The sequence below is a fragment of the Tachyglossus aculeatus genome, chromosome 16 (genome assembly GCF_015852505.1).
Source record: "Tachyglossus aculeatus isolate mTacAcu1 chromosome 16, mTacAcu1.pri, whole genome shotgun sequence".
NCBI lineage: Eukaryota > Metazoa > Chordata > Mammalia > Monotremata > Tachyglossidae > Tachyglossus > Tachyglossus aculeatus.
In genome coordinates, this window is record NC_052081.1 from 14657607 (window position 1) to 14680065 (window position 22459).

General features: G+C 43.0%; 1 protein-coding gene across 1 annotated transcript; it reads right to left on the bottom strand.

The window, feature by feature from the left end:
• Positions 1 to 1377: 1377 nt before the first annotated feature.
• On the bottom strand, positions 1378 to 14951 carry PTGS2 (prostaglandin-endoperoxide synthase 2). Its single transcript, XM_038758219.1, has 10 exons — positions 14796 to 14951; positions 10202 to 10318; positions 9931 to 10074; positions 9030 to 9173; positions 8049 to 8230; positions 6683 to 6766; positions 6300 to 6546; positions 4241 to 4527; positions 3713 to 3860; positions 1378 to 3590 (listed from the first exon to the last, which is right to left on the bottom strand). Exons 1-10 carry the CDS (start codon positions 14845 to 14847, stop codon positions 3181 to 3183), a joined length of 1815 nt encoding a protein of 604 aa, XP_038614147.1. The 5' UTR covers positions 14848 to 14951; the 3' UTR covers positions 1378 to 3180.
• Positions 14952 to 22459: the final 7508 nt, after the last annotated feature.

Genomic DNA, 22459 nt, shown 5'->3' on the forward strand with positions numbered 1-22459 from the left:
GTGCTTGGTGATGGGATGATCATTCATTCAATCGTATTTATTAAGCACTTACTGTGTGCAGAGCACTGTACTAAGCACTTTGAATGTACAATTCAGCAACAAGTAAAGACAATCCCTGCCCACAACAGGCTCACAGTCTCGACGGGGGGAGATCGGTGAGAAGACTACTTGTAATAGTAACTACTTGAGCTAGTTAGCCTGAGTGTCCAGATTAGCCATTTGGATGGAGGGTAAGGACTCTGGAAATGTGGATGAAAAACAGACAGGACTGAATGACAGATGAAATATGTGAGGTGAAAGAGAATGAGGAGTCCCACAGAACACTGAGGTTGTGGACTGTGGAGATAGAGGCAGTGGTCGAAAAGTTAGGTTGTGGAGTGGGTGACTGATTAAGGAAGGAAGATGCGTTAGGCTCTGAGGGGCCAGGGAGATGGCCGTGTGAAGATATCCCGATGACAGGAGGAGATACAAACGCTCCTGCTCTTGAAGAGTTTACAATCTAATGAGGGAAGGCAGGCAGACAGCTATAGTGTCTGTGAAGATGATATGTAAAATGGGTATGTTAATGAAGAGGCTGTAAGTCAATAAGGAGTTTTTGTTTGATATGGAGGGAGATGAGCAGCCATTGGATTGCCTGTAAGAAGAGTGATCTATTCTGAGTGACATTTTGGGTTGATAAATAGTGATATTTGTCAAGCATTTTCTCTGCGCCAAGCCTGTGGTAGATAAAACATAAGTAGATCAGACAAAGTCCCTATCCCACAGGGGACTCAGTCTAGTTGGAAGGGCAAGTGATTATTGAATGCTCACACTATGAGAAAGCTGAGGCACAGAGAAGTTGAGACTTTCTCAAGGACACACAGCAGCAAGGGTCAGAGCTGATATTTGATGCAGATCCTCTGACTCCCTTGCTTCTCTTGAAGAGGGTCAGGTATCAGAGAGGAGTTTGGACTCTGAGAGGGCTGGAGGCAAGAGACCAGTAATGAGGATGATTACAGTAATGAGGATCATGATGTGACGAGTGCTTGAACCAGCTTGGAAGTTTAGGGGACGTGGAAGAGCTAGGGAATGTTTTAGAGGGAGAACCAGCAGGATCTACTGGTTGATTGAATGTAAGAACTGAATGATAGTGAGGGGTCTAGGATGATACCAAGGCCATGGGATTCAGGGACAGGGACGATGTTAAGTGGGAAATCTGCCAGACTAATATGTTCTTTAGATCTATAGGAATCAAAGAAATAAGCACCACCGATATTCTACTAAACTTGAAGATTTTTCATGTCCCAACAAAGATGGTGCCGCAATGATTTATTTAGTTAAGTAACCATTTGAGGTCTCCAGGGATCTTGGGTTGAAATGACTTCCAGGGATGCAGAGTTAGAATCAAACTTTAATTTAAAAAATACATTTGCAACACAGTACTTTTTAAATAATATAAAAATAAACCAATATTTCAAGCATGACCTAGTTTTCAAATAAATTAAATTAAATACATTTATGCTTGTAGTACTTAGAAACACTTTAAATATACTGAACACCACTTCCCACTCCCCACTTCAGCTAGCCAGCTGATACAAAAAGCAAAACATCACATAAATAAGGAACTCTGCAGTTACCAGTTTGATCATCATTCGGTATAGAATTTCCCAACGTTTCTTAAAAGTTGACTATTTTATAAAACCCTCGTAAAACCCTGAGTCTACTAATTAAAATCAATATTTTTTAACGACTACGTGTGCAGTACTTGAGAGAGTGTAACAGATGGAAGGGATACAGTCCGTGAACCCAAGGAGCCTAAAAATCTATTGAGGGGAAGACAAACACAATAAATTACAGAGAGGATGAAGACATGCATAAATAGAACAGTAGGTGAAATATCACGTACAAGAATGCAATGGGAAGTAGTGAGTGCAAAAGTGCTGAGGTGGTGGGTAGTGAGATGACTGGAGGGATGTCATTTGGAGGTAGGATATCAGAAGGTTTTAGAAAATGGAGAGTACTAAAGTCAGGTAGATTTGAAGGCGGGGAGGGAGTTTCAGGCAGGAGGAAAGTGGGTAAAGCAGGAGAGCCGTAAGTGAGATAAGGGGAGAAGGTGGCCTGGGGTGAGAATGAAGAGTTTGAGCTGGGATGGAGGAGGAGGAGAGGAGCTAAGGAAGAGGGAGCGAGCTGAGGAAGTGCCTTGACACAGAGAGGCAACCCTCAAATATTTTGGAGGAGTGGGGAAAATGCTCCTCAAAATACAATGTCATGCCACATTGACTAAGGCATCCTTGCGTTTCCAAGAATCTGCCCATAAATTACCAATAACATTGGCCTAGCATCCTCAGATGCTACAGAGAATATACAAACACCATCATATGCTAAAGAAACTAAAACACTCTCATATTAGTTAAGATCATCTATCAGAGTATCAACTGAGCACTTGATGTGGGCTTGAAAAAGAGTAAAAATAATTATGTGAGACTCTGGGACAACCCCATGTCTTACAATCCAACAGGCACTTTGGCACGCGACGTTAACAAACAGTCTTTTCTGAAACAGCCTTCCCAATGGATTAAACATTCAAGGCTGCTGTTCTAATGCGGCCTGTTTTCATTTTGTTACGCCCTTATTGCTTTTGATAAAACTATTTTAACGACTGCTAGTGCGCGTCCCTGCAGAAGCCTTTTAACGAAGTGCTGCAATTTTTCAGATTCGAGAAATAAATACATCAAGTACCTTGAATTTCTCAAAGGTAAAGGTACTACAGAAATCCAATGCATTTGTTACTATTGATATTACAGTGAAAGAAAAATGTCAGTGTGATGACTTTACAAAATTTGGTACTTCTGTTAAATTGACATTCCCAAAGTAGATATGATTTATGACACCAAATAAAATTTCATACCCTCGTTCAAAAAAAACCAAAACCCCTCAAAAACCATGTTCAACTATCTCTTCCAGATCTGACTTATTGAAAGGAAGAGTCCTATCTTTTAATTTGAGAATGGAATCACTTTTCCAAAGAAATAATGACAAATAATAGTATCACTTAGCTCTGAAATACTTCTCCATAATGGAGTACTAGCTTCTGCTGCAGAAGATCTTAAATGGTGCTGGGCTTTTCTGTATAAATACTTATAAATATCATAATTTAAACAAAATACCTTAAATAAATAAATAAATACATTCAAAGGCTTTCTACAGTTCTGATGACCGTTCTTTCAGTAGTACAGTAGGATTGATATCGTCTAGTCCAGAGTTCGAAGAGCTGGCATTACTAGTTGCCGTTTCCGCGGGATTAGAGTCGTGAACACTGAATGAGGTGAAGGGGCAGCCCTTCACATTATTGCAGATGAGTGTCTGGAGCGAGGCTGTGTTGATGATTTCAAAGCCCACTTCTCCTCCAAAAGTACTAGGCTTCCAGTATTCGGGAGAACAGATGGGATTTCCCATGAGCCCTTTTAGGGAGAAGGGCGCTCCGAGTTCCACCATGGTCTCACCAAAGATGGCACCCGGGCGGGGTTTTTCCACCAGAAGAGCAGGATAGAGCTCCATCGCATCAATATCGCCATAGAGGGCTTCCAACTCAGCAGCCATTTCTTTCTCCCCTGCAACAACAAGCAAGAGCGAGCGTGAATTAGATGGCAAACGTCACCGAGGAGCACGAGGGCACCTTTCTTCTCCGTTCCTCTCTATCAGCTTCTACGTCCCTTGTAAGAACAGGTCTTACCTGTAAGGTCTTCAAACGACTTGAAAGGTTTCAGCAGGAAGCGTTTCCGGTATTCGTTCAGAGATTGGTATCTCATCTGTCTGCTTTGGTCGATGGAGGCCATAGATACTTTCATTACTGCAGCTGGGACATTCCTACCCCCGGCCACCTGTTGAAATTGAAAGGTATGAGAGCGTGAACACCCCAGAAATTAGTCATGTAACCATCACTGGGCGTATTCATCCCTCTCACTTTCCCATGGACCTTTTGGCCAGGATCCCATGAACACTAGGAGATCCCAGTTACACATAAGAGACTGACTCAGGTCTCCCTGGGGACTTCTACGGGCCTCCCCAACACCCCTCCAACCCATAAATGGCTATTTGCTAATTTTTTTTTGGAAACAGAGTTAGAGGAAGCTCTCGGGGAACTTGCTTCCACTGTGATTTACATTAGTTTGGGGGACATGAGGTAGCGACAATGATACTCGGGCACTGGGAGTGACAGACCTTGTCGATTAAATACAAAACCCGTACGCCGATGACTTACCCTGCCGGCAATTTGCCGAGAGAATGATTCCACCATATGGGAAAGGCCATGGTCCAGCATGATAGAGTTGTTGTAAAGGAACTGCTGGTAGGTGTACACCTGGTCAAGAATATTGAAGGTGTCAGGCAGAAGTGGGTGCCAGTGGTAGAGGGTATTAAACTCGGCAGCGATGCGATTCTGATACTGGAAACGCTGGTTGAAAAGCAGCTCTGGATCAAACTTCAGTTTGAAGTGATAGCCACTCAAGTGCTGAACATAGTCTTCGATCACGATCTTAATGGTTTCACCTAGGAACAGCAAAAGGAAATTCAGGTGAACAGATGATACCTGTGAAGTTGAACATTTAACCCCATGAGACAGCTCTGGGATAATAATAATAATAATAATGATGATGGTGTTTGTTAAGCGCTCACTATGTGCAAAGCACTGGTCTAAGCACTGGGGGGGATACAAGGCGATCAGGTTGTCCCATGTGGGGCTCACAATCTTAATCCCCATTTTACAGATGAGGTAACTGAGGCACAGAGAAGTTAAGTGATTTGCCCAAAGTCACACAGCTGACAAGTGGCGGAGACGGGATGGACACACTGGCTGAATAACACCATTCTGCATTTCGCCAGTTTTATCAAGTTCATCCCCTTTAACTTAATTATCTTCTTGTGGCTTAGAGGAAAGAGCACAGGCCTGGGATTCAGGGGACCTGGGTCCTAATCCAGGCTCCGCCAATTACCTGTGGAGTCATTTAACTTCTCTGTGCCTCAGGTCCCTTATCAGCACAGTGGAGACTCAGTACCTGTGCTTCCTCCTACTTAGACTGTGAGCCCCATGTGGGACCTGATTCCCTTGCATCTACCTGGGCGCAAAGCACAGTGCTTGGCACATAGTAAGTGCCTAACAAATAGTACAATTATTTTTTGTTATTATCTAAACCTGGTCAAAACAAATATCTGTTCTAGGCTAAAAAAAAAACAAAACAAAACCCAAAACAATTTAGTATATCTGTCCTTCCTGACTTGTACATATTTATTACTCTATTTATTCATCTTACTTGTACATATTTATTCTATTTTATTTTGTTAATATGTTTGGTTTTGTTCTCTGTCTCCCCCTTCTAGACTGTTGGGTAGGGACTGTCTCTATATGTTGCCAACTTGTACTTCCCAAGCGCTTAGTACAGTGCTCTGCACACAGTAAGCACTCAATAAATACGATTGATTGATTGATAGAGCAGTAGTAAATATACTCCCCACCCGTGGGACAACCTGATTACCGTGTAACCTCCCCAGCGCTTAGACCAGTGCTTTGCACACAGTAAGCACGTAATAAATGCCATTATTATTATTATTATTATTATTTTTAGGCTTTAACATCCTTTCTCATTTTCAAAAAAAAATCAGAAATAGTACTGCCAATCAATATACTCTGAGTACTTTCCCTGTGTGGGGCACTATACTAAGCTCTTAGGAGAGCACAATAGAGTAAACAGACACAATCCCCTCCCTCATGGAGTCTGAAATCTAGCCAACTGAATTACAGGTAGAGGGAAGCAATGGAGTTTAAAGACATGTAATAACAATGGTGGCATTTGTTAAGCACTACTATGTGCCAAGTATTGTACTAGACACCGGGGTAGACATTAGAAAATTAGATTGGACATAGGCCCTGTCCCAAATGGGGCTCCCAGAACAGGTAATGAATCTCCATTTTAGAGATGACAAAATAGAGGTATAGAGGAAGTGCAATGACTTTCCCCAGGTCACACAGCAGGCAGGTGGTGGGGCTGGGATTAGAACCCAAGTCCTCTGATTCCAAGGCCCATGCTCTTTCCATTATGCCGCACTACTTCTCTACGATTGTTATGTGTGTAAGTACTCCCGGGGAGTGGGTGGAAAAGAGTTCCCTTAGTACACAGAAGATGAGGAAGTGCTGGAATGGCAGCTTGGGGTCGGGAAATGAGAGAATCAGGGAAGACCTTCGAGCCACTATTCTAAAGCCCCCGACCTACAAGTCCATCACAACTTTCTGGAAATCCCCCAACAGGTCGGCGGCTTTGACTGACCTATCAGTATGAGCCGGGCCGTCTGGAACAACCGCTCGTCGTCCCACTCCGGGTGCTCCTGCGTAAGGACGTCACACACGCGGTTGTGTTCCCGGAGCCATATCGTGGCGTACATCATCAGCCCGGGAACCAGGCCGAACACCTCCTGCCCGACCGCGAACCGCAGGTGCTCAGGGATGTGAGGTGGGTAAATCATTTCTGCCTGAGTATCTTTCACAGTGGGAGGGTACATTTCTCCATCAATCATCTAAAATCAAAACGCATTCCAGCGGTGAGCATACATGGAAAGTTTTAACACGCATTTTCCAATTACAAAAGTAAACTATTAGCCTCAAAATAAGTCAATCACAGCAAATATTTCTTTCTTTGGAAGTGAAACATACCTGATATTTCATTTTTCCATCCTTAAAAAGTCTCAGTTTATGTTGTCTGTCCAAAGTCTCTCCATAAATATGATTTAAATCAACCTACAAGAGAGCAGATAATCAAGAATCTTAGTTTCACGTTCTTTAAATAATCTACATTGTTCTTTGAAAAAAAAAAAAACTCCAAACGACACCTATACTATGCTATTTAACTTTGCACAGCAATTGGATAGTTGATAAAAATCAGGTTTTCTTCATTAAAAAGTAACATTCAGAGTCACTTATGCGTTTTTTTTAAACAGTTTCAACCAGTATGTCTCTCAACAGAAAATACAATTTAAATATGGCATTTCACGGGTGAATTATAGTGGCCCTTTTTTCTTGCCCGGTAAGGGCGGAAAGTTACATCTCTGCTAACTGAAACATTCTTGTGTTCTACATCGAAGTTAGGGGAGAAGTTACAATCCAGGTTCCTGAACATCAGGTTTCTCAACCAGGATGTGAACTTGCAGGTGGAAATAAGGCAATACATGACATTCTTTTTTGAGGACTGGACCATCACCCCATCAATGTTTTAAGACCTCTTCTTTCATACTCCTCCTCAATGGTATTTATTGAGCGCTCACTGAGTGCAGAGCAAACTACTCAGTTGGGGAGAGTACAATAGAACAAAGTTTGTAGATACGTTCCCTGTCCACAATGAGCTTACAGTTTAGAGGGACAGACGAACATTGATATAAATAACTTGTAAAGGGCTCTGTAAGAGGTGCTTTGGTGGAATTTATTCCACTCTCCAAATATTAAAAAGGGCATACATTATCATAGCATCTAGCTGTACTACCTAGATGTGACTGGCTCTCTAGTTAAGAAGGGGTTAGCATGGCCAAATGAGTTTCAGTGGTTCAGTTGGAACTTTTATAACTCTTCTTCACACAAATATCTACGTTAGAGTAATCCATTTCAAAGAAAACACAGATTGCCAACATCCTCATTTTGGCATCCAAGACATTTGAAATCCAAACTATAAACTCAAAACAGAAATTAAGCTAGAGCTGATGAGCCCCTGAGTTAGGTAAAGGCTTAAATGCCCACTCGAGAACCAAGAGAAAGTATTTTAGAGTAGCAGGAACAGGGAGCTCTGTATGTACACAGGCTACCACACTGCGTATGCTAACTGTACTCTCAAGGTGTCCTTCCTGTCTCATGTGCTGTTAATGATCACAAACCCTCCTCTAGACTGTATGCTCACCGTGGGCAGGGAATGTGTCCACTAACTCTGTTGTACTATACTCTCCCGAGTGCTTAGTACAGTGCTCTGCACATAGTAAGTGCTCGATCAGCTGATAAACCGTCATGTGCCTTACTGTTGACGATCTGAACTTACCCCATGGTTTAGCGCTTTGGTGAAGGCTGGTCCTCGATGATGGTCAGTCTTAAAGAACTGGTGAGTGAAGTGCTGGGCAAAGAATGCGAACATCATATTTGTGCCTTGAGGATCCGGGATAAATTTTCTTCTCAGCAGAAACTTTTCCACAACCTCTTTGGAATCAGGAAGCTCCTTTTTACCTAAAAAGCAATCATCAAAAACACTCACAGTTTAATTATTCCGCCAACCCCAGACATAACATGTCTATTCAGTCCTTTAGGGTACCAGCAATATGAGATCAAAAGCAGAGCAAAACTGAAAATCGTCAAGTTTAATCAAATTTCTTATCATTGGATAACTGGCCTTATGCTCTTTGACTGGAATTATAATTTGGTTCTTAATATGCTACCCTGAAAATGCATATACCAAAGTTACCATTTTGGGAACTAAAACTGGGTTTGAGTCTCGCCTGCTCTGTCACCAAAAAGACAGGCCTTGGATCCAGCTAGTTATGGCCAGGGAACATGTCTACCAATTTTATTACAATGTACTCTCCCAGGGCTTAGTCCAGTGCTCTGCACAATTGCTCAATAAACACAACTGATTAATTGATTATCCTGCCTCCCAACTATCAGAGAAACTCAGCTTATGCCAATGAACATGATGGAAAAATATTTAGAGAGGCCTAAACATAGTATTGTCTCCTGGGAGAAGAGAGAGGCTCAGAAAGGCCTTTTACAACCCTTGGCCTTCCCAGTTACAACTTCTTTATTGCGTTAAATTTCTTTGTGCCCCATCTTTCCGTTGTGAAGGTAGGACCGTATAACTTCTTTGCAGTTCCTCATTAGACTTCCTTGCATAAAGTAGGCCCTTCATAAGAAAAGCATGATAGCCAATGGACAATATTGGACTCAAGTGATTTCTTAATGGAATCCTTAATTCCACTTTTGGAATCCCAAATCTAGCCTGTCCCAGCAGTAGCGATGCCCGAGTCATTACCTTTTACACCCATTGGGGTTGGGCAGTCATCTCCCACTGGAGGAAGCGCTCTGGTGTAATAAGAGATGTTTGAATATGCTTCCCAGCTTTTGTAGCCATAATCTGCATTGTATGTTGGTGGGCTGTCGATCAAATGGGACCTTGCTGAAATTGAAGTAAAAATGAACATTTTAGCCATTTCCAGAAGTTGGGCTCCCTAGGGCCATTTGTTAGCATGATCGACTAAGCAGCAATGTAGCCAAAATTTGATTCTATGGACCATCAAAACCACATGTAAAAGAAACCAACCATCCATGCAAGTGTACAGAACTCCCGGAGTTACAAATAAGAGCAACAGAGGTGCCCTTTTGGTTATCCTTGGAAAACTACTGCCATTCGTGTCAAAGGACAAATCGTTCATTCCCCAAGTGTCTCATGAGTAAAACATAAGAGTCTCAAAGCTGTAGAAAGGAATTTGGCATGTCAGCGCCTTTTTCCAGCATGCTGATAGTAGATTATTTTCCCTGGGTCCATATTTTTTGCTTTATATTTCTGCTTGCTCAACCAAATTTAGAGTCCACAAAGTACTCCACGTTCAGATCAGCATCATGACCCAACACAGATTTTACGGTCTAATTCCAAGTTCTTTCTCGGAAGAAACCATGGATCCTTTCTCATAGCGTTTAGAACAATGCTCCGCACCCAGTGAACCCTCAATAGACCCTGTTGACGGTTCCATTAATCTTACTGACAGTTTAAAAAAATATAGTGAAATCACTGACAAGCCATTTCTAAAAATCCCTTTTGCACGTGCGGCAATACTTTGAGAAAGCAATAGATACCGCAGTGAGGTGAGTTTCAACAGTAGTTTTCTTTTAGAAAGCCGAAGCCCAACCAAATAAGGACAGGTTAGAGTACTTACACGTCAACACGTAGCTCATAATTGCATTGCGAAGGAAGGGTATGTTGTTGATGATATTCCAAACTCCTTTGAAGTGAGTGAGGATGTAGTGAACCGTGTTGGGGGTGGGCTTCAATAATAACTTTAGCCTTGTCAGAAATTCAGCTGTGGTAAGAAAAGATGACGGTGAGTTTTTTTTTTTTTTACACGACTTGAAAAAAGGAAAAGGAGTTTAATTGCGGGAATTCTCCTCCGCCGCTTTCCAAGGTGTAAGACAGACTCGATGACTTACGTGTGGTGCAGTTTTCTCCATAGAAGCCAGTCCTCGTACAATCACACCTGTACTGGTCGAATCCCGTGGTCATACACACACCTCGATTTTGACAGGGGTTGGAGCAGCATGGGTTGGCTGAAATGAAAACAAGCAGCAGATGAAGAAAAACCACTCGCAATGTGAACATTTCTGCTGTTTTGCCAGCTTGATTTTTCCTTGGTTACTTTCAAGCAGCGTGGCTCAGAGGAAAGAGCACGGGCTTGGGAGTCGGAAGACCTGGGTTCCCATCCCGGCTCCGCCACTCGACTGCTGTGTGACCTCGGGCAAGGCTCTTAACTTCTCTGGGCCTCAGTCACCTCATCTGGAAAATGGGGATTAAGACTGTGAGCCCCACGTGGGGCAACCTGATTACCTTGTAACCCCCCCCAGTGCTTAGAACCATGCTTGGCACATAGCGCTTAACAAACACCATTATTATTATTATTATTATTATTACGCTGATAAGGGGCCATGAAACCGAAGAGAGATTTAAGTGGTGATGAATCTATGCGCTTAGAGAAGCAGTGTGGGGCTCAGTGGAAAGAGCCCGGGCTTTGGAGTCAGAGGTCATGGGTTCAAATTCCTGCTCTACCAATTGTCAGCTGTGTGACCTTGGGCAAGTCACTTAACTTCTCTGGGCCTCAGTTCCCTCATCTGTAAAATGGGGATTTAGACTGTGAGCCCCCGTGCGACAACCTGATCACCTTGTAACTTCCCTAGCGCTTAGAACAGTGCTTTGCACATAGTAAGCGCTTCACAAATGCCGTCATTATTATTACTATTCTCTGGGCCTCAGTTCCCTCAACTGTAAAATGGGGATTAAGACCGTGAGCCCCCCGTGGGACAACCTGATCACCTTGTACCTCCCCAGCACTTAGAACAGTGTTTTGCTCATAGTAAGCGCTTCACAAATGCCATTATTATTATTATTATTATTATTCTCTGGGCCTCAGTTCCCTCATCTGTAAAATGGGGATTAAGACTGTGAGCCCCCCGTGGGACAATCTGATCACCTTTGTACCTCCCCAATGCTTAGAAAAGTGCTTTGCACATAGTAAACGCTTTACAAATGCCATCATTATTATTATTATTCTCTGGGTCTCAGATCCCTCATCTGTAAAATGGGGATTAAGACCGTGAGCCCCCCATGGGACAACCTGATCACCTTGTACCTCCCCAATGCTTAGAACAGTGCTTTGCACATAGTAAGCGCTTTACCAATGCCATCATTATTATTATTATTCTCTGGGCCTCAGATCCCTCATCTGTAAAATGGGGATTAAGACCGTGAGCCCCCCATGGGACAACCTGATCACCTCGTACCTCCCCAGTGCTTAGAACACTGCTTTGCACATAGTAAGCGCTTAATAAATTTCACCACCATCATCATCATTATTATTATTATTCACTTTGCACATCTGGAGCAGAGTTGGAGGTTGATTTCCAGGGCTAATTAAGGAGCGCAGCTGGGAGGTAAAGGCTGGAAGGTGATGCCTGAAGATGCCACGGCGGAGACACTCTCCACTCCTCCTCCTCCAGCACAATACACTCAACAAATGGGTTTTCTTGGAAAGGGCCAGGCTGGGATTTGAAGCTCAGCAACTTCTGTAGCCTCTTCCCAGCGCTCAAGTGGAGCCCAGGGAACTATCCGAAAGCTGAACTTGATGATACCCCCCTGCACTGGATGACTCAACCAACAGATAGAGAGGCAGTTAAGCCTAGGGGCTAGAAGCCGGGCCTGAATTCATTCATTCAATCGTATGTTTAGAGCGCTTAATGTGAGCAGAGCACTGTACTAAGCGCTTGGAAAGTACAATTCAACAGACAGAGACAATCCCTCCCCAACAACGGACTCACAGCCTAAAAGCGCGGAGTCAGACAACAAAACACAAGTAGGCGGGCATCAATAGCATCCAGAGGGTCAGGGTTGGTTTTTTTTTTAATGGCATTTATTAAGCACTTACTATGTGCAAAGTTGGAATTCAAATACGTTTGAATGAATGAACGCAAAGCACCGTTCTAGGCGCTGGGGAGAATACAAGGCGATCAGGTTGTCCCACGTGGGGCTCACAGCCTTAATCCCCATTTTACAGATGAGGCTCAGAGAAGTTAAGTAACTTGCCCAAGGTCACACAGCAGACACGCCAGCGCTTAGAACAGTGCTTTGCACATAATAAGCACTTAATAAATGCCATTATTATTATTATTATGTGGCAGAGCCGGGATTCAAACCCATGACCTCTGACTCCAAAGCCCGTGCTCTTTCCACTGAGCCACGCTGCTTCTCTACTAAGCATCTGGGAAGTACAAGTTGGCGACATATAACTATGTGCTTGGCACATAGTAAGTGGTTAACAAATACTATTATTATTATCCTTACCCATATAATAATAATAATAATAATAATAATAATTTTGGTATTTGTTAAGCGCTTACTTTGTGCAAAGCACTGTTCTAAGCGCTGGGGAGGATTCAAGGTGATTAGGGTGTCCCATGTGGGGCTCACAACCTTAATCCCCATTTTACAGATGAGGTAACAGGCCCAGAGAAGTGAAATGACTTGCCCAAGATCACACAGCAGCCAAGTGCCCAAGTGCTTAGTACAGTGCTCTGCACATAGTAAGCGCTCAATAAATACGATTGACTGATTGATTCTCTATTAAGCGCTTGGGAAGTACAAGTTGGCAACAGGGCTTTGGAGTCAGAGGTCATGGGTTCGAATCCCGGCTCCGCCACGTCGGCTGTGTGACCTTGGGCAAGTCACTTACTTCTCTGAGCCTCAGTTCCCTCATCTGTAAAATGAGGATTAAGACTGTGAGCCCCAAGTGGGAAGTGCACTTGGGAAGTACAGGTTGGCAACATATAGAGACGGGCCCTACCTAATAGCGGGCTCACAGACTAGGAGGGGGAGAAAGAGAACAAGACATATTAACAAAATAAAATAGAATAAATATGTACAAATAAAATAAGTAGAATAATAAATACGTACAAGCAAATATACATACTTCTAGACTGTGAGCCCGGTGTTGGGTAGGGACTGTCTCTATGCGTTGCCGACTTGTACTTCCCAGGCGCTTAGTACAGTGCTCTGCACACAGTAAGCGCTCAATAAATACGATTGATTGATTGATTGAGGGAGGTAAGGCGGGGGGATGGGGAGGGGTAGGACGGGGAGAGGAAGGAGGGGCTCATTCATTCATTCACATTTATTGAGCGCTGTGTGCAGAGCACTGTACTAAGCGCTTGGGAAGTCCAAGTTGGCAACATCTAGAGACGGTCCCTACCCAACAGTGGGCTCACAGTCTAGGAGGGGGAGACAGACAACAAAACAAGACATAGTAACCAAATAAAAAAAACAGAATGAATATGTACAAGTAAAATAAATAGAGTAATAAATTTATTCATTCATTCAATCGTATTTATTGAGTGCTTCCTATGTGCAGAGCACTGCACTTGGGAAGTCGAAGTTGGCAACATATAGAGACGGTCCCCACCCAACAGTGGGCTCACAGTCTATCAATCAATCAATCAATCGTATTTATTGAGCGCTTACTGTGTGCAGAGCACTGTACTAAGCGCTTGGGAAGTCCAAGCTGGCAACATCTAGAGACAGTCCCTACCCAACAGCGGGCTCACAGTCTAGAAGGGGGAGACGGAGAACAAAACCAAACATACTAACAACATAAAATAGAATAGAATAGATAGGGACAAGTAAAATAAATTAATAGATAGAGTAATAAATCTGTACAAACACATATACAGGTGCTGTGGGGAAGAGAAGGAGGTAAGATGCGGGGGATGGAGAGGGGGACGACAACAATCAATCAGTGGTATTTATTGAGCGCTTCCTGTGTGCAGAGCACTGGACTAAGCGCTTGGGAAGTCCAAGTTGGCAACATCTAGAGACGGTCCCTACCCAACAGTGGGCTCACAGTCTAGAAGGGGGAGACAGACAACAAAACCAAACATACTAACAACATAAAATAGACTAGAATAGATAGGGACAAGTAAAATAAATAGAGTAATAAATCTGTACAAACATATATACAGGTGCTGTGGGGAAGAGAAGGAGGTAAGATGCGGGGGATGGAGAGGGGGACGACAACAATCAATCAATCGTATTTATTGAGCGCTTCCTGTGTGCAGAGCACTGGACTAAGCGCTTGGGAAGTCCAAGTTGGCAACATATAGAGACGGTCCCTACCCAACAGTGGGCTCACAGTCTAGAAGGGGGAGACAGACAACAAAACCAAACAACATAAAATAGACTAAAATAGATAGGGACAAGTAAAATAAATAGAGTAATAAATCTGTACAAACATATATACAGGTGCTGTGGGGAAGAGAAGGAGGTAAGATGCGGGGGATGGAGAGGGGGACGACAACAATCAATCAATCGTATTTATTGAGCGCTTCCTGTGTGCAGAGCACTGGACTAAGCGCTTGGGACGTCCAAGTTGGCAACATCTAGAGACGGTCCCTACCCACCAGTGGGCTCACAGTCTAAAACACAAAACAAGACATATTAACAAACTCAAATGAAGAGGTACAAGTAAGATAGAGGAATAAATACCTGCTGGGCAGAGCGTGATGGCCAAGGCGAGGCACAGGACGCGTGCAATCATTGCTGCGGGATGGTCGGGGGCTGCTGCTGCTGCTGCTGCTGCTGCTGCACGGGGGCTGAATGCTGCTCCGCTGCAACCGATGCAAGTGTGAGCTCCTGCTGCAGCAGCGGCGGCTGATGTGCATCGATCCCCTCCGCTGCACCTTCTTATATCATCCCCACCGCCGGCCCGTTGCGAAACATTGCCTTTTTTTTTTTTTTTTTTTTTTTAAGGGCTCGGGATTTCCCTCCTCCGGGATGACGTCAGCGATGGGGGGGGTGGAGGAGCGGAAGGCGCGCGCCGGGCGGGGACGCGCCCGCGGGGACGCGCCCGCGGGGAGCGGAGGGCGCGCGCGCGCAGGCGCACGGCCGGCGGGGGGGGGGGGCGGGGGGGGGCTCGGCGCCTTCCCTCAGCCTCCGCGAGGGCGCGCCTGACCTCACCCTGGGTTCAGTCGTTCATCCCCTCAGTCGTCTTCATTATTATTAATAATGATAATAGTGATAATGATGGCATTTGTTAAGCGCTTATTATGCGCAAAGCACTGCAGTAAGCGCTGGGGAATTTGCAAGGTGATCAGGTTATGTATATATATATATATGTTATGTATATACGTGTGTATATATATGTATATATGTATATATGTAAATGTATATATATATGTTATGTATATACGTGTGTATATATATGTATATATATGTATATATGTAAATATACATATATACGTGTGTATGTACATATAGCTACATATATATATACACGCATATATGTATATATACATATATACGTGTGCATGTACATATATCCACGTATATATACACGTATATATGTATATATACATATATACGTGTGTATGTACATATAGCTACATATATATACACGCATATATGTATATATGCATATATACGTGTGCATGTACATATATCCACGTATATATACACGTATATATGTATATATACATATATACGTGTGTATGTACATATAGCTACATATATATATATACACGCATATATGTATATATACATATATACGTGTGCATGTACATATATCCACGTATATATCCACGTATATGTGTATATATACATATATACGTGTGTATGTACATATATCTACGTATATATACACGTATATACATATATATATATATATATATATATATATATATACACACACATAACCTGATCACCTTGTAAATTCCCCAGCACTTAGTGCAGTGCTTTGTGTATATATATATATATATATATACACATATATGTGTGTGTGTGTGTGTGTGTGTGTGTGCTTTGTGTATATATACATGTATATATGTGTACACATACATATATATACGTATATATACATATATATATATATACATAACCTGATCACCTTGTAAATTCCCCAGTGCTTAGTGCAGTGCTTTTTGTATATAGATATGCTTTGTATATATATATATATATATGTGTGTATATATATATATATGCTTTGTATATATATATGCATTTTTATATGTATATATGTATATGTATATACCCTTAACCTGATCACCTTGTAAATTCCCCAGCGCTTAGTGCAGTGCTTTGTATATATATATATATATATGCTTTGTGTATACGTATACATGTATGTGTATATATATGTATATATGCATATATATTCACACATATATATATACACACATATATATATGCATAACCTGATCACCTTGTAAATTCCCCAGCACTTAGTGCAGTGCTTTGTATATATATATATATATATATATATATATATATACACACACACACATATGCACATATATACACATGTATATATGTATATTTACATATATATTGTGCATATATATACATGTATATATGTATATTTACATATATATGTATATATGTTTGTGCGTGTTTATTACTCTATTTATTTATTTTACTTGTACATATCTATTCTATTTATTTTATTTTGTTAGTATGTTTGGTTTCATTCTCCGTCTCCCCCTTTTAGACTGTGAGCCCGCTGTCGGGTAGGGACCGTCTCTATATGTTGCCAGCTTGGACTTCCCAAGCGCTTAGTACAGTGCTCTGCACATAGGAAGCGCTCAATAATATGTATATATGTTTGTACATATTTATTACTCTATTCGTTTATTTATTTTACTTGTACATATCTATTCTATTTATTTTATTTTGTTAGTATGTTTGGTTTCATTCTCTGTCCCCCCCTTTTAGACTGTGAGCCCACTGTTGGGTAGGGACCGTCTCTACATGTTGCCAACTTGTACTTCCCAAGCGCTTAGTCCAGTGCTCTGCACACAGTAAGCGCTCAATAAATACGATTGATTGATTGACAAGGTGATCAGGTCGTCCCACGTGGGGCTCACGGTCTTAATCCCCATTTTGCAGAGGAGGTAACTGAGGCCCAGAGAAGTGAAGTGACTTGCCCAAGGTCACACAGGTGACAAGCGGTGGAGCGGGATTCGAACCCCTGACGTCTGACTCCAAAGCCCGGGCTCTTGCCACTGAACCACACTGCTTCTCTAGACTCTACTATACTATAGTGTAATATATTATATACTATCCTATTACCAAGCGCTTAGTACAGTGCTCTACACACAGTAAGCGCTCAATAAATACAATCGAATGAATGAAGGAACGATTTATTGAGCGTTAAGCGCTTGGGAAGCACAGTTCATTCACCCAGTCGTATTTATTGAGTGCCTACCACGTGCAGAGCGCTGTACTAAGCGCTTGGGAAGCACAATTCATTCACTCAATCGTATTTATTGAGCGCTTATTGCGTGCAGAGCGCTGTATTAAGCTCTTGGGAAGTACAATTCAATTGTATTTATTGAGCGCTTACCGTGTGCAGAGCACTGTACTAAGTGCTTGGGAAGGACAATTCACTCATTCAGTCGCATTTATTGAGCGCCTACCGTGTGCACTGTACTAAGTGCTTGGGAAGCACAATTCATTCGTTCAATCGTATTTATAGAGCACTTAGCATGTGCAGAGCACTGTACAAAGTGCTTGGGAAGGACAATTCATTCATTCAGTTGTATTTATTGAGCGCTTACCGTGTGCAGAAGCTGTACTAAGCTCTTGGGAAGGACAATTCAATCGTAGTTATTGAGCGCTTACCGTCTGCAGAGCACTGTATTAAGCTCTTGGGAAGTACAATGCATTCATTCAATCGTATTTATTGAGCGCTTACCACGTGCAGAGCACTGTATTAAGCTCATCGGAAGTACAATTCATTCATTCAATCATATTTATTGAGCGCCGCCTGCAGAGCGCTGTACTAAGCCCTTGGGAAGCACAATTCAATCGTATTTATTGAGTGCTTTCCGTGTGCAGAGCGCTGTACTAAGCGCTTGGGAAGCACAATTCATTCACTCAATCGTATTTATTGAGCGCCTACCACGTGCAGAGCACTGTACTAAGCCCTTGGGAAGTACAATTCATTCATTCAGTCGTAGTTATTGAGTGCTTACTTTGTGCAGAGCACTGTACTAAACGCTTGGGAAGTACAATGGCAGAAGGACCTGGGTTCTAATACCTCCGCCCCCTTCCCCCCCCCCCCCCCCCGTTGGCTGCTGTGTGACCTTGACTGAGTCACTTCCCCTCTCTGGACCTCAGTGACCTCATCTGGAAAATGGGGATGAAGACTGTGAGCCCCAAGGGCGACAACCTGATCACCTTGAATCCTTCTCAGCATTTAGAACAGTACTTCGCACATATTAAGCGCTTAAATGCCATCATTATTATTATAGTAAGTGCCTAACAAATGCCATTATTATTATTATTATTGTTAATAGTAATAAAAGCTCAATCAGTGCAATCAATCAATCGTATTTATTGAGTGCTTACTGTGTGCAGAGCACTTGATGGGAGTCTGAAGGCTTGGGTTCTAATCCCACCTCCTCCTCTTGTCTGCTGTGTGACCTTGGTCAAGTCACTTCCCTTCTCTGGGCCTCAGTGACCTCATCTGGAAAATGGGGATCAAAACTGTGAACCCCACATGGGACTGGGACTGTGTCCAACCCCGTTAGCTGGGGTCCACCCCAGCGCTTAGAACAGTGCTTGGCATATAGTAAGTGCCTAACAAATACCATTATCATTATTATTGTTAATAATAATAAAAGCCCCATCAGTGCCACTGACTGATGGGAGTCAGAAGGCTTGGGTTCTAATCCCGCCTCCGCCTCTTGTCTGCCTTGTGACCTTGGCCGAGTCACTTCCTTTTTCTGGAATTCAGTGACCTCATCTGGAAAATGGGGATCAAAACTGTGAACCCCACATGGGACGGGGACTGTGCCCAACCCCATTGTCTTGGGTCCACCCCAGCGCTTAGTACAGTGCCTAACAAATATCATCATCATTAATAATGATAAAAGATCAATCAGCGCCACTGATTGATGGGAGTCAGAAGGACTTGGGCTCTAATCCTGCCTCCACCACATGTCTGCTGGGTCCCTTCTCTGGCCCTCATTTACCTCATCTGTATAATGGGGATGAAGACTATGGGTCCCAAGTGGGACATGGACTGGGTCCAACCTGATTCATTCATTCATTCATTCAATCGTAGTTATTGAGCGCTTACTGTGTGCAGAGGACTGTACTAAGCGCTTGGGAAGTACAAGTTGGCTTGAATCTAACCCAGCGCTTAGTACAGTGCCTGGCGCAAAGTAAGTGCTTTAGAAAAACCTTTAACAGTGACATCAATAAATACCTTAAAAAAAATTGGACCCTGGGGCATATTAGCGCCTGTGTCCCAGCAACACATTCCGCCTCTGATCACCGTCAGTGGGATTTAGTGAGCGCTTCCTGTGGGCAGGGCACTGTACTAAACGCTTGGGAGAGTCCGATCCTATTGTTGGCCGGAAACGTCTCCTCCGACTGCGGTTTTGAGCCCCGTTTCCTCATGTGGTCACTCGTGAGGTAGAATTGCCGTTGATATTCTGCAACCCGTGGGGTTTCCTGGTTAATGGGGGAAGCTGGGGAGATGGTGATGGGTTTGGACACCCCAAATCCAGATCCCTCATCCTACCTTCCACAGCTCTGCTGGAAGGAACAGAGTGGGATTTAGTAATTGACTCCTCACCACTTGTCCCCTTGGTCAGGTCATGGAGGAACAGTTAAGATGAATAATAATAATAATAATGATAATAATAATAATAATAATGGTGTATTATAAGGGCTTTCTATATGCCAAGCAGTGTTTGAAATGCTAGCTCATCAGTGAGCATTTATTGAGCGTTTGCTGTGTGTGGCGCACTGTACTAAGTGCTTGGAAGAGTACAAGGGTTGGTAGACAAATTCCCTGCCCACAGCGAGCTTACAGTCTAGAGGATATAAAATAATCAGGCTAAGCAGCGTGGCTCAGTGGAAAGAGCCCGGGCTTTGGAGTCAGAGGTCACGGGTTCAAATCCCGGCTCCGCCACTTGTCAGCTGTGTGGCTTTGGGCAAGTCACTTCTCTGGGCCTCAGTTCCCTCATCTGTACAATGGGGATTAAGACTGTGAGCCCCACGTGGGACTACCTGATCACCTTGTAAAGCTCCCCAGCGCTTAGAACAGTGCTTTGCACATAGTAAGCACTTAATGAATGCCATCATTATTATTAGTAGTAATAATATAATATAATATAATATTGTATTAGTAATAATAATAATAAACACAGTCCATGACTGATGTGTGGTCCATAGTCTCCAAGAGGAGGGAGAGCAGGTATTTTTTATCCTCATTTTACAGATGAGGAAACTGAGGCACAGGGAACGTAAGTGACCTGACTCAAATCACACAGAAGGCAAAGGGGTGGAACCGGGATTCAAACTCAGGTCTCCTGGTTTCCAGTCCTGTTCTCTTAACGGAAGATCAAGCTGTTTTCCAGAGTCCCCACATGGAAACTAATGATGTTTTGTGGGTCATTTTATTCCACACACTCTGGGATTCAATATTTACTCAAACCAAACTTCAGTTTGTAAACATCATTTGGCAGGGAAGTAGCATGGCGTAGCGGCTAGAGCATGGTCTTGGGAGTCAGAAGGTCACGGGTTCTAATTTCGGCTCTGCCCCTCTTCGGCCGTGCGGCCTTGAACGGGTCACTTCACGTCTCTGTCCCTCAGTTACCTCACCTGTATAATGGGGATTAAGACTGTGGGCCCCAGGAGGGACAGGGATTGTGTCCATCCTGACTTAAGAGAAGCAGCACGGCTCAGTGGAAAGAGCACAGGCTTTGGAGTTAGAGGTCATGAGTTCAAATCCCGGCTCCGCCAACTGTCAGCTGTGTGACTTTGGGCAAGTCACTTAACTTCTCTGGGCCTCAGTTACCTCATCTGTAAAATGGGGATTAAAACTGTGAGCCCCCCGTGGGACAAGCTGATCACCTTGTAACCTCCCCAGTGCTTAGAACAGTGCTTTGCACATAGTAAGCGCTTAACAAATACCATTATTATTATTATTATTATTATTTCTTTGAATCCACTCCAGTGCTTAGCCCAGAATCTGGCACATAGTATTTACTTCACAGATGACACTATTATTATTATTATTGTTATTAGGTACTGCATATCATTAAAAACGTTAAAGTATATAACTTTCAATCCTCGGATATCCTGCTGATTGCGGGTAATCCCTAGCATACTTTTAGCATGTTTCCACACTCCTGGCCAACAAACTTCTCAAACAAATGACTAATGAGTGGTTTGAATTTTATGTCTATCTTTGCTCACTCCAAGGAATGTGCTTCCAACCTTAAAATACCACGCCCCCCCGCTCCCACCCTCCGAAAAGGAGAATCAAAGAGTTCAGATAATACACACGTTGAACTGTTCGTACTTTATCAGAGACATGTCCGGTACAAAAGGCAAAAGAGAAAAAATGAAAGAGCCCTCTAGTTCCAACTCAGCCACTTTCCTGCTCTGCGACTTTAGGCGAGCCATTTAGCTTCTCGACGCCTCATTTCCTTATCTGAAAATGAGATTCATTGACTGTTTTCTCTCCTCCTCCGACAGTGAGCCATATCTGAGATGGGAACTGCACCCTACTGGATTATCTTGTATCTACCCCAGTGCTTAGTGCAAACCCATGAGTAAGTGCTTTTTTTTAAACCATTACTATTATTTTTATTATCAGTATTTGCATTTTTAAAAGACAACCCAATCTGGAGCCCTGTGTGAAACCTTTTTAATTTAGAGCTGGCTGATAGAAGTGGACCATTTAGATAATAATGATAATAATGATATTTGTTAAGCACTTACTATGTGCAAAACAAGTGCCGGAGGGGGGTACAAGGTGATCAGGTTGTCCCACGTGGGGCTCACAGTCTTAATTCCCATTTTACAGATGAGGTAACTGAGGCTCTGAGAAGTTAAGTGACTTGCCCAAGGTCACACAGCAGACGTGGTGGAACAGGATTCAAACCCGTGACCTCTCACCTCAAAGCCCATGCTCTTTCCACGGAGCCACACTGCTTCTAGATAATCAACCTTAAGCATTCAACTGAGAGAATTTGGGATTGACGTTAAACTTTCCCAGGATTTTACCACCAGGGGGAAGAGCAAGAAAGAAATTCATGGGACCAGGTGAGTGTGACAGGTAGAACATATTTAATTTTCCAGTTACTATACTGATAACATTGCACAGTCCTCTCTCATCCTGCCAAGCTCTGAAGGCA

Bases quoted from the DNA above. Each gene is read 5' to 3' on its own strand.
- PTGS2 (XM_038758219.1), bottom strand. From the start codon at position 14,847: ATGATTGCACGCGTCCTGTGCCTCGCCTTGGCCATCACGCTCTGCCCA. The intron at 4,528-6,299 runs GTCAGTCAAAGC...TGCTGTTCCTAG, and splicing joins GGCCCGGCTCATACTGATAG to GTGAAACCATTAAGATCGTG. The intron at 3,591-3,712 runs GTAAGACCTGTT...TTGTTGTTGCAG, and splicing joins GTCGTTTGAAGACCTTACAG to GGGAGAAAGAAATGGCTGCT.